Source organism: Engraulis encrasicolus, chromosome 2, assembly GCF_034702125.1.
Source record: "Engraulis encrasicolus isolate BLACKSEA-1 chromosome 2, IST_EnEncr_1.0, whole genome shotgun sequence".
Lineage (NCBI taxonomy): Eukaryota > Metazoa > Chordata > Actinopteri > Clupeiformes > Engraulidae > Engraulis > Engraulis encrasicolus.
Genome location: NC_085858.1, coordinates 3,586,540 through 3,599,039, shown reverse-complemented (window position 1 = coordinate 3,599,039; position 12,500 = coordinate 3,586,540). Strand labels below are relative to the sequence as shown.

Genomic DNA, 12,500 nt, shown 5'->3' with positions numbered 1-12,500 from the left:
AAGAAAAAGCTGTGAGAGGTAGCCTGGTAAACTAGCGCCACCCGCTGGACGCCAAAGTTTTTCAGCTAGCGAGTGGGTCTGGCCTCGAATCTGAGAACGTTTTGAACGCTGTGCCCTGAGTCAGGCAAAATCAATCACAACGCAGCGATTTATTTTGAATCAAAGCGGGCGGGGTTTTGAGGGAGGACGACGAACCTCGCAACACCGTTGGGAAAGCATATCAACGGCAAAGTTCACAGATTGGTCAGAGTGACCGCACAGTTTGAAAAAACAACAATCTTCGGAGGTATCGTTCATCGGGGCCAGACTAAATAACGCCGGTCTCACATTTAGGCTGGTTTATCAGGCTATTTGAGAGGGGTTTGTGAGGTGCGGTACCTACCTGTTCTTGATTATTCTCTGCACTATGTCGTCTGTGGTCAGGTCATTGCCACTGTCCACCGTGCGGAAGATGCCTTTCCTCTTGGGAACCTGAGGGGGGCAGCAGAGAGCATAATAACAACACTGTATATCAGCGGTCTCCAAATGGTGGCCCGCGGGCCAAATCTGGCCCGGGCATGGTGAATATTTGGACCACCATGAGGATGGAACAAATGAAAACATACATGTGTGCTATCGGTGGCCATGCCGTCGAGTAATTATATTTTGTCTGTCCCTCAGCCTCATTTGTGCTAAATAATTTGGCCCTTGGGAAAAAATGAAATAAAATGAAAAAAATGAAGACCACTGCTATACATTCAGACCAAAGAGCGTAAATGGGAAGAAAGGCTTTCAGGCCGGAAATGAATGAACATTTTTATTGCCCCGAAGGAAATTTGTCTTTCGTTTAGAAGACATACAGTATAAAAATACTGGCAATAATAAAGCAAAATTTGAATTAAAATGTAAATAAATCATTGGCAATGACGAAGTATGGAAGTAGTGTTTCATGGTCGGGACCATTTTTCATAAATCTATACCTTATCTTTCCTTATCTAAAACAGGCTTTTGTACTTTTCAACAAGACTTGCCCTTTGGGTGATGGAGTTGTGGTAATGTAGGAACAGTTGCAACAGGTGCATAGCCCAGACAGCAAGATTTAGACCACACACACACACACACACACACACACACACACACACACACACACACACACACACACACACACACACACACACACACACACACACACACACACACACACACACACACACACACACACACACACACACACACACACACACACACACACACACACACACACACACACACACACACACACACGTCCTTCAAACACTTGTTCTTCATAAAAAAGTGAAGTTTGTAATTTATGCCAGCCCTGGTTGCATACTGTGTGAGTGAATGGTACTGCATTGTTGTTGCGCACTGTGTGGCCTTGAACTCAGTTCATTTACATTTATTTTCCAAACACACAGACTAAGCAGTCTGCCAACACTGGCTATCAGCCCAAATGGTAGACTGGAGTCTGAGGGAGGGAGAGAGAGAGAACAAGAGAGACTTTCAGTGTTATTCAAATCAGTATTTTTCCCAGTTTCCCATTAAAACACAGCATTATAAATTTGCTGTTACCAGAATGGCAATGCCCAAGTCATAGTACAGTGCATTGCCCTGTGTTATGTCGTGTGAGAGAGAGAGAGAGAGAGAGAGAGAGAGAGAGAGAGAGAGAGAGAGAGAGAGAGAGAGAGAGAGAGAGAGAGAGAGAGAGAGAGAGAGAGAGAGAGGGTAGCTTTTCAGTTTGAAGTTTTGCGTCTATGAATCAGTGCTATTAATTCCCAGTGGGCATGTTTGTAATGTAGTGATATGAGGAAGAGAAAGAGAGAGAGAGAGAGAGAGAGAGAGAGAGAGAGAGAGAGAGAGAGAGAGAGAGAGAGAGAGAGAGAGAAAGAGAGAGAGAGAGTGTGTGTGAGAGAGAGAGGGAGAGAGAGAGAGAGAGAGAGATGTGATCTTGAGGCTTACATCATAAGGGTCTGTGCCGTCCCTATCGGGCAGTACGTCTGTCTTCCCATGGCACACAATGTCAACCTGCAGCGGCAGACGAAGGGTTAACAAGTTACGTTTAGTTGAATACTCAACACTGGTGTTTTAGTAGACTAGATGACTGGCTTTTAAAACTTTATTGATACTGAGCGAATTACAGTTTGATTACTTTTTAATAATACAGCCCATTTCCTGAATTGCTTCAGTGTCAGAAAGATGCCCAAATGTTTGCGGCTGGCTTGTTCAAACCCACCTTAAAATGGTCCAGGAGGTCTTTATTGACGGTGTAGGGCGCTCCGATCACCACCTCTGACACATACTGCAGAAGATATAAAAGAAAGTCAATATCTTGTTATATGTTTAGTTTAACTGCACATTGGAGACTGGTCAAACGCAATTTTGAAACCTCTGTGTTTACCTTGTTACATAGATTTTGACAATAAAACTTGACTTGAAAAGTCTAAGTACTGTATCTGTGTTCGTTTTAGTGTTTGTAGATTCCAACATACAGGGAAAAGGGGAGAGAGAGAGAGAGAGAGAGAGAGAGAGAAAGAGAGAGAGAGAAAGAGAAAGAGAGAGAGGCAGAGAGACAGGCAGACAGAGACAGACACGCAGAGAGAGACAGACAGAGAGAGACAGACAGAGAGAAAGAGAAAGAGAGAGAGGGGCAGAAAGAGAGAGAGGGAGGGAGAGAGAGAGAGAAAGACAGAGAGCGACTTTACCCGGCAGGCGAGAACACTGAGTGTTCTCTCGTGGACGTTCATGATGGGGTAGTTCTTCCCTTTATAGCGATTCACCTCCTGAAACACAACACACACATAACCTATAGCACACACCTACACACACATGTGCCTCCTCACACAGGGCCGATACTACACATCAACACACACACACACACAGGGCTGATACTACACATCTACACACACACAGGGCTGATACTACACATCTACACACACTCACACCACACACACATGCCAGAGCATGGCAACCCGACCGAAGCCCGACGGGCCTGGTCGGAACCCAACGGGCCGGGCCGGGCTCGGACAAAACAAATAGTATATCTGTCGGACTCGGGTCGGACTCGGGCTTGAAGCAAACAGACATTGTGAAAATTGTAAGCAACCAGAGGAAACGTTTCAGTTCATGCAAACGGCAGTTTTGTGATTAAAAAATAAGTAATTGAATATGCATAAATGAAAATGTTGGTAGGCTACTCGTGCGAGTGATTATTATTGGCTGTATGCGCGCGCCAGTTACCAGTGGCAACATGGACGCTCACTCCAAGTCAGCCGAGCAGGAATGCCTAGTCAACTTGCTTTCTTAATAAGCGCCAAATCAACAGTTGTCAGTGAACGCATGGTCTTTTGTTGTAGGCCTAGTGTAGGCCATGTTTTAACATGCCGAGGCTGTCTTGAATGTTGAACATAAAATGACGAAGTTTGTCACTGCATTGTTCGCCAAGGATTACATTTCCAGCATGTGCTAGCAAGGAGCATAATATGGATAACTAAGAAGACGCACAAGCTACGTGGAGTAAGTTAGGAGAGGTTTCCTGTTACTACTTTGTCCGCTGTGACATATCATGGCCTTCACGTAGGTTCTTCTTAATTGTTGTCACTTTTACTGTACAGTTGTAACTATGCGCGTGCAACCTTTCCTGATTTTATATTGACCGCATGGACATCAGTGGAAAAGACATTCTCTTGGGGGCCGAACAGGCTACTGTTCTTCCGGATTAAATTATAGCCCATCCTTCTTAACGGTGGGGTTGCAGGTTAACCATTTTAAGAAAATGTACTATTATGACATCACGTTGGGGGTTCCGCAGGCTCATAGGAGTCTATGTAAAACCTTAGAATCCTGGGGCAGTTCCCCCAACTTGATGTCATACCTGCAACCCCACCTTTAACGTCAAGGAGCGGCAGCTTCTCGGGGCTCGCAGGGATTTATGCTTCGATAGCCGTGCTGACTGCATCCAAAACGTATTCGCTAGTTTTCGCTTTTCTTATCCTCTCACGCCCCTCCCATGCATTTGATCACCGCACCCAACATCTCTGGTTAGTCTAACCGAAAGAAACATAAGGTGCGCTGTCACATGTGTGTGTGTTAGTGTGTGTGTGTGTGCGCGCATGTGCGTGTGTGTGTTTATACTTACTATGCGTGCATAACTAAATTAGGCTACTGCAAATTGCCTCATCCTAACGTCTTTGCCTATCTTGGCTATTTATCACGTGCTATTTTGAGTATGGAGGAGCCCACATAGAAAATCTTGCTTGCGCACAGGTTCTGTTGTTATTACAGTGGTCTCGGGCTTCGGACGGGTTCGGACACAAACATTTTAATTCGTCTCGGGCTCGGGTCGAGGTCGATCACTTTTCTGTCGGCTGAGGGCCGGGCTCGACAGAAAAATACGGCCTGAGCCACACTCTAACACATGCAGAGACCACACATCTACATAGACACAACACACATGTGGCTCCTCAAACAGGGCTGATACTACACATCAACACACACACACACATGGCTGATACTAAACATCAACACACACACACACAGGGCTGATACTAAACATCTAAACACACAGGGCTGATACTAAACATCAACACACACAGGGCTGATACTACACATCAACACACACACACACAGGGCTGATACTAAACATCAACACACACAGGGCTGATACTAAACATCAACACACACAGGGCTGATACTAAACATCAACACACACAGGGCTGATACTACACATCTAAACACACAGGGCTGATACTAAACATCAACACACACAGGGCTGATACTAAACATCTAAACACACACAGGGCTGATACTAAACATCAACACACACAGGGCTGATACTACACATCAACACACACAGGGCTGATACTACACATCTAAACACACACAGGGCTGATACTAAACATCAACACACACAGGGCTGATACTAAACATCAACACACACAGGGCTGATACTAAACATCAACACACACAGGGCTGATACTAAACATCTAAACACACAGGGCTGATACTACACATCTAAACACACAGGGCTGATACTAAACATCAACACACACAGGGCTGATACTACACATCAACACACACACACACAGGGCTGATACTAAACATCAACACACACAGGGCTGATACTACACATCTAAACACACAGGGCTGATACTAAACATCTACACACACAGGGCTGATACTACACATCTAAACACACACACACAGGGCTGATACTACACATCAACACACACACACACAGGGCTGATACTAAACATCTAAACACACAGGGCTGATACTACACATCTAAACACACAGGGCTGATACTACACATCTAAACACACAGGGCTGATACTACACATCAACACACACAGGGCTGATACTACACATCAACACACACACACACAACTATTATCGCGTGTCTCCAGAGGTGTCAAGAGTAAAAGTAAAAGTGAAAAAAAGAAACTGTTTCCTTCCAATACAGGTAACTTATCTGAGTAACTAGTAGACCTTTGTACTTGTCGTACGATCAGCTGACTTTGATAGCACATCAGCATCGTACTGCACACTTTATTTTACTGTTACTGTGTGTGTGTTCTCATTTTATTTATTATGATGTTTTTCATTTTATTCTATAATCCTATGAATGGTCTTTTTTAACCTTGCACTTCATGCTCTGCCCTGTGTTATCTGTTGTCTATATCGTCCTGCAGCACATTTAATTGCCCCTTTTAGCGACAATAAAGTTGAAACTTGAATGTGTGTGTGTGTGTGTATGTGTATGTGTGTGTGTATGCCTGTGCGTGTATGTGTATGTGTGTGTGTGTGTGTGTGTGTGGTCTCACCTGGTCGAAGTGGAGGCCCACTATGATGTAGGGCTTTTCCGCCAGCTTGTGAACCGCATCCAGGAAATCAACATGGCCGATATCTGATGAGCAGCAGGTCAAGGAGGACACCACCTCACAATGGATACACTCACACTCACACTCACACACTAATGCACACACACACACACATAACTAAGTAAGCACACACATAACTAAGCACACGGTCACACACACACACACACAGACACACACACACACACGTAACTAAGCACACACACGCACGCACGCACGCGCGCGCGCGCGCGCACACACACACACACACACACACACACACACACACACACACACACACGGACACGGACACGGAGCAGGTTAAATGCCTTGGCCACGTATATGCTGGTAACACATACACACACACACACTAAAGGATACGGAAGAGGTCGAATGCCCCGGCCACGTATATGATGGTGTCTCCGGGTTGGGGCTCGGTGCCGGATGCGAACTGGATGATCTTCTGGGACGTCTGCAGGAACTGAGACACACCCGTCCACGGACTGCGGCCCTTTGCGTCCTAACACACACACACGCGCACACACACACGATGAAGAGAGAGACAACACTATAAACACACACACGTCGGCCACCCCTACACAAGACAATAGGAAACACACATACACAATACACAGAAACTAAATTGGACAGGGCCCAGACCTAAATATGGTGCCATGAGTTAACTTGGTATTTCTACAAGCAACTGGGTGTCCCTAGTTAATAAAGCTCTTGAGATCTGAAATCTGTTTTCAGCAGAGGTGTCAAAAGTAAAAGTAAAAGTAAATTCATGGTACAATACCAGTACAATCAAGTATGTAACATGTCCCACTAGGAAAAGTAAGAACCTAGACTTGTGCTATGGCAGTATAAAGGGTGCCTATTCTGCTCTGGCCCTGCCACCACTAGGAGCTTCAGATCACAATGTGGTACATCTACTGCCTGTTTACCAAAGGCTTCTGGAGAGAGAAAAAACACAGACAAAGACAATCAAGATCTGGAATGAGGAGAGCATCATGGCACTTCAAGGGTGCTTTGACTGTACCTCCTTGGAGGTATTCGAGTGCCCGGACCTAAATGAGCATGTGGAGGTTATATCAGACTATATCACATTCTGTGAAAATTCAGGTTTACCTAGTCTGTAAAGATATATCCCAACAATAAACCCTGGGTATCTAAAAAAACTTAAATCCCTCCTGAATATTAAAAAATGGGCCCACACACAGAATGATGAATTGAAACTACTACTAAGTACAATACTGGCACATGGCATTACATTGCTGTTACACCCTATACATAGACAGTGATACTTAAAATAGATTGGGTTGTTACTGCAATACACTAACAAACTAACAAGAACACACCACAAACTTGATCCAACCAATGCAGAGTCAGCTGATCACAAGATAAGTACACAGGTCTACTAGCAACTCAGATCAGTTACCTGTGTTGGAAGGAAACTGTTTCTCTCTTTTTTTTTTTTACTTTTAATTTGACTTTCATCACCTCTGGTTTTCAGATGCACAAGACAACCTTGAGGATAGCACGACCCTATTGTGCCACCTAGTGGTGAATGTGTAGCATTACAGCATTCCTATGAAACGGCAAAGTCCAGTAGAAGAATTTCTCCACTTTGTGCTTCTCAATACACATCAGTGAAACAGGAAAAAGAGACCTTTATTTTGTGAGGGTTGGGCACCGTTTGAACTCTCACACACACACACACAACAGGCAACACACACACACACACACACACACACACACACACACACACACACACACACACACACACACACACACACACACACACACACACACACACACACACACACACACACACACACACACACACACACACACACAGCATGGTCTGTGTTGCTGAAATGTGTGTGGGTACAGTGTGAGTGAGTGTTACATTATGCATTCATATTATGAAGTTTTCACTCCCACTGAATAAGCCAAGCAGTCAACACACACACACCCTTACAAAGAAATGACTAAAAAGTCCTACTCAAAGTTGGAGTGTTGCCATACCCCCATACGTAAGCACACAAGTACACACGCGCACACAGACACACATTCTTACCTTTCCAAAATTGTCTGTATGCTGCTGGTAGTCTGAACTGCCCTGTAGAGAAAAAAAGAAATGATGTAAGAGACTAAGACAAGACACCTTTGTGTGTGTGTGTGTATGTGTGTGTGTGTGTGTGACCATGTTGCTTTGGGTGGACATTGGTTAGCAGGTGTATGTGTGTGTGTGTTACCATGTTGCTGTGATGGGCCTTGGTCATGAGGGGTGTGTGTGTGTGTGTGTGTGTGTGTGTGTGTGTGTGTGTGTGTGTGTGTGTGTGTGTGTGTGTGTGTGTGTGTGTGTGTGTGTGTGTGTGTGTGTGTGTGTGTGTGTGTGTGTGTGTGTTACCATGTTGCTGTGATGGGCCTTGGTCATGAGGGGTGTGTGTGTGTGTGTGTGTGTGTGTGTGTGTGTGTGTGTGTGTGTGTGTGTGTGTGTGTTACCATGTTGCTGTGATGGGCCTTGGTCATGAGGGGTGTGTGTGTGTGTGTGTGTGTGTGTGTGTGTGTGTGTGTGTGTGTGTGTGTGTGTGTGTGTGTGTGTGTGTGTGTGTGTGTGGGTGGACATTGGTTAGCAGGTGTGTGTGTGTGTGTTACCATGTTGCTGTGATGGGCCTTGGTCATGAGGGGTGTGTGTGTGTGTGTGTGTGTGTGTGTGTGTGTGTGTGTGTGTGTGTGTTACAGTGTTAATTTCGTCAACCAGGACGATGACGAAAATATTTCTTCAACGCCCCTTTTTCCCGTGACGATGACGAGACGATGACGAACAAAAATTGCTTGAAGAAAATAAAAATATGACGAAAAAAAAAAAAATTCGTCAAGAAGACTAAGACTAGACGAAATTTACAAGCCATGGACGAATGGACATTAAAAAATAGGCCTATATATTTTTTTTAATATAATTTGCAATGGTTAATACAGTTGTGCTCATATGTTTACATACCCCAGCAGAATAAACGCTTTCTTCGCGATTTCTCACAAAATATGAAGGATTACACAAAACCTTTTTTTTTCACTCATTGCTAGTGACTAGCTTAAGATATTTATTAGCAATATTCTGTGTTTACTCTTTCAAAAGCATGATCACAACCCAAACTACCCAAATGACCCTGTTCAAAAGTTTACATACCCTAGTTTCTAATGCTGAATATGGCCCTGTTTAATATCAGGGACCGCTCTAAATTGTTTGTGGTAGTTGTGGATAAGGCTCTTAATGTTCTCAGATGACAAAACAGCACATTCTTCCTGGCAGAATGGTTGTTTCCTATAATATTTTTGGGTGTCTTGTTGGAACCTCACATTTGAGGTTTCCCCTGAATGGCTCAATGATGTTGAGATCAGGAGAGTGAGACGGTCGCTCAAAAACTTCATTTTATTCTTTCTGAAGCTAGTGACGGGTTGATTTGGCTTTCTGTGTTGAAATATTGTCATGTTGGCATGTCCAAACAATGGACCATGTGCAGTTTCAAGGCTGATGTGTGTCAAGTTTCCTCCAGTATTTTTCACAGGGCAATGTATTCATCATTCTGCGAGTATGGATCAAAAGTATAATGCATTTGTAACTCAAATGTCCCCATGAAATCAGTGGTCCATGACCATGTTTCACAGAAGGGTATGGTGTAACTTTCATCATAGGCTCAATTGACTGTTCTCCAAATGGTACTGTTAATAGTGGCCTAAAAAAGTTCCATATTGATCTCATTTTTCCAAATGACTTTGTCACATGCATTTTCATGCTTCTCAATGTGCTATTTGGTGTATCATATGCAAAATAACATGTTTGCATTTTTGTGGTAATGGCTTTCTCCTGGCAACCCCCAACAGCCCATCTTTCCTCAAGTGCCTCTTTCCTGTACAGTTTAAAACATTTTTTCATGTTGTCCTATATTTCACCTGAAGTTATTTTTTGGTTGTCCTATGCCTCCTGAACAATTTCCCTTGCAATGATCATTGCAATGCAATGATTCCCTTGCCCATTGGCTTGATCCCAACCAAACTCCTCATATTGCATTTCTGAATTGAAATTCCAACGGTGCCAACATGATAATATTTCGACACAGAAAGCCAAATCAACCTGTCATTAGCTTCAGAACAACTCAACATCATTGAGCCACTCAGGGGAAACCTCAAATGTGAGGTTCCAGCAAGACACCCAAAGATATTATAGGAAACAACCATTCTGCCAGGAAGAATGTGCTGTTTTGTCATCTGAGAACATTAAGAGCCTTATCCACAACTACCACAAACAATTTAGAGCGGTCCCTGATGTTAAACAGGGCCGTATTCAGCATCAGACATTAGGGTATGTAAACTTTTGAACAGGGTCATTTGGGTAGTTTGGGTTGTGATCATGCTTTTGAAAGAGTAAACACATAATATTGCTAATAAATATCTTAAGCTAGTCACTAGCAATGAGTGAAAAAAAAGGTTTTGTGTAATCCTTCATATTTTGTGAGAAATCGCGAAGAAAGCGTTTATTCTACTGGGGTATGTAAACATATGAGCACAACTGTATGATGGTTTCTTGAACTGAAGATTACTCGCTGGCACCCTGTTTGTCTCTGCAGGCAGAGCCTGGCGCAGCTCAATCAGTAGTAGTTCAGTGCGTCCAGTTCAGTTGAGTTTACTAAAGCGTCCCCCAGAAAGAGAAAAAATAGCCGACGTTCAGACAAGTGTTAATTTCGAAACATGTTCAAACACCCTTTTGTCCATGCCGAAGACTTGTGCGTTTCTGCAGTCGTTTTAAGAATGCTGTAGCCTTGTGGTACCGTGGCGCCAATCTTCCTCTGATGCTGTCAACCTCCTCGAGCTCTCTTCTCCTTTCCACTTTCGCCTCCTACCCCGACATCCGTCTGTTCTTTTTGTTTGCTATATTGGTTGTCTAGTTTAAGGGCTGAGCGCGCTACGTGGGAAAAAATGCTTAAGCCTAGACATATGCACGGCTACTGTAGTTTTGATAATAAGAATCAATGTTTGGGCGATCGCTAAGGGCTTTAAATTGCGGAGATTTGAAACATGTTCCCGTCGGGGGCAACGCTATAAGACCCAAGGAAGTAGACTCCATGCGATGCGTCTTACAATAGCGTCTTCCAGACATCCCAAGTTCCAAAAACTCATTTCATGGAGATGCTTATCGACCCTCGACACCCCGACGAACAAAACAGCATTAGTGTTTAAACATTTGTATGTTCATGCCCTCTCTATCGTCCAGGCTGCATAGAACAACTGCCTACTCTTCCCCCTGGGACTTTTGCAGGGCGTCCTACGAAGTGTGGCGTAATCTGTTTGAAGTACTATTCCATGCATGCCGCAAGTAATCTTTCTTTGTCTCGCATTGCCAATTGAAAAATAAACGCTAACTTGGATAGTCTAAAATCAGGAATATTTTATCTGATTCGCGGGCACCGGTTTCCTGGTGAACCAGTAGCCTGTTTGTGTAGCCCAGCCCCCTGGCCGTCAACACATAGCTTCTGGTTCACCAGGAAAGGGCACCGGAGAGCCACTATCAATATCAGGGAGACTTCTTGAACTTCAGGGAGACTGGGGATGTCCGGTCTTCCCACTGCCTGTGCTTTGAGTTACGCGGTCAGGTGAAGAAGAGCGTGTAGCCTACATGATCAAATTCAAAAGCAAATGATATGCGGCAGCTTCTAATGCATGAGAGAGAGAGAGAGAGAGAGAGAGAGAGAGAGAGAGAGAGAGAGAGAGAGAGAGAGCAAGCGCGCGCAACCTGGAAGTGTGTGTGTGTGTGTGTGTGTGATGCACTTTTGCTCTATGATGTTGAAGTTACTTTTACAGAGCTAATTTTGGTGTTGGTGGAAAATAGCTGGTAACAACGTGAATATTTGCTGCAGGGCTATCTAGAAATAATTTGTGAAATAACAATAGCCCTACTAGGTTATTCAGGCTATTTTACGCCACAATGTTGACTATGACTAAAATTTGAAATGTTGACTAAAATGACGAAAATTTGACTAAGACTAAAATTGATTTTCGTCATTAAGACTAAGACTAAGACTAAATTGGGAAGGCAATGACTAAATATGACTAAGACTAAAATTGATTTTCGTCATTGTGACTAAGACTAAGACAAAATTGAAAAAAGCTGACGAAATTAACACTGGTGCGTTACCATGTTGCTGTGATGGGCCTTGGTCATGAGGGGTGTGTGTGTGTGTGTGTGTGTGTGTGTGTGTGTGTGTGTGTGTGTGTGTGTGTGTGTGTGTGTGTGTGTGTGTGTGTGTGTGTGTGTGTGTGTGTGTGTGTGTGTGTGTGTGTGTTACCATGTTGCTGTGATGGGCCTTGGTCATGAGCAGCATGCGACCCACCAGGTCTGTAGTGGAGACACCCTGAGTACGCTTACACTCCCTGGAGAGAGAAGAGAAGAGAAGAGAAGAGAAGAGGAGAGAAGATAAGAGAAGAGGAGAGAAGAGGAGAGAAGAGAAGAGAAGAGAAGAGAAGAGGAGAGAAGAGAAGAGGGAGAGAAGAGAAGAGAAGAGAAGAGAAGAGAAGAGAAGAGAAGAGAAGAGAAGAGAAGAGAAGAGAAGAGAAGAGAAGAGAAGAGAAGAGAAGAGAAGAGAAGAG

At 44.0% G+C, this 12,500-nt stretch overlaps 1 protein-coding gene across 1 annotated transcript in view; it reads right to left on the bottom strand.

Annotated features, from left to right (window-relative positions):
• The window catches only part of pcyt2 (phosphate cytidylyltransferase 2, ethanolamine), a 35,104-nt gene that overhangs the window by 4,841 nt on the left and 17,763 nt on the right, over positions 1–12,500 (bottom strand). The window contains exons 5-12 of the mRNA XM_063219839.1: positions 12,200–12,284; positions 7,933–7,974; positions 6,231–6,369; positions 5,817–5,899; positions 2,700–2,777; positions 2,231–2,296; positions 1,957–2,022; positions 383–471 (exon numbers count right to left, since the gene is read on the bottom strand). Coding sequence (XP_063075909.1) covers positions 383–471; positions 1,957–2,022; positions 2,231–2,296; positions 2,700–2,777; positions 5,817–5,899; positions 6,231–6,369; positions 7,933–7,974; positions 12,200–12,284 — 648 coding nt within the window. The remainder of the gene's footprint in view (positions 1–382; positions 472–1,956; positions 2,023–2,230; positions 2,297–2,699; positions 2,778–5,816; positions 5,900–6,230; positions 6,370–7,932; positions 7,975–12,199; positions 12,285–12,500) is intronic.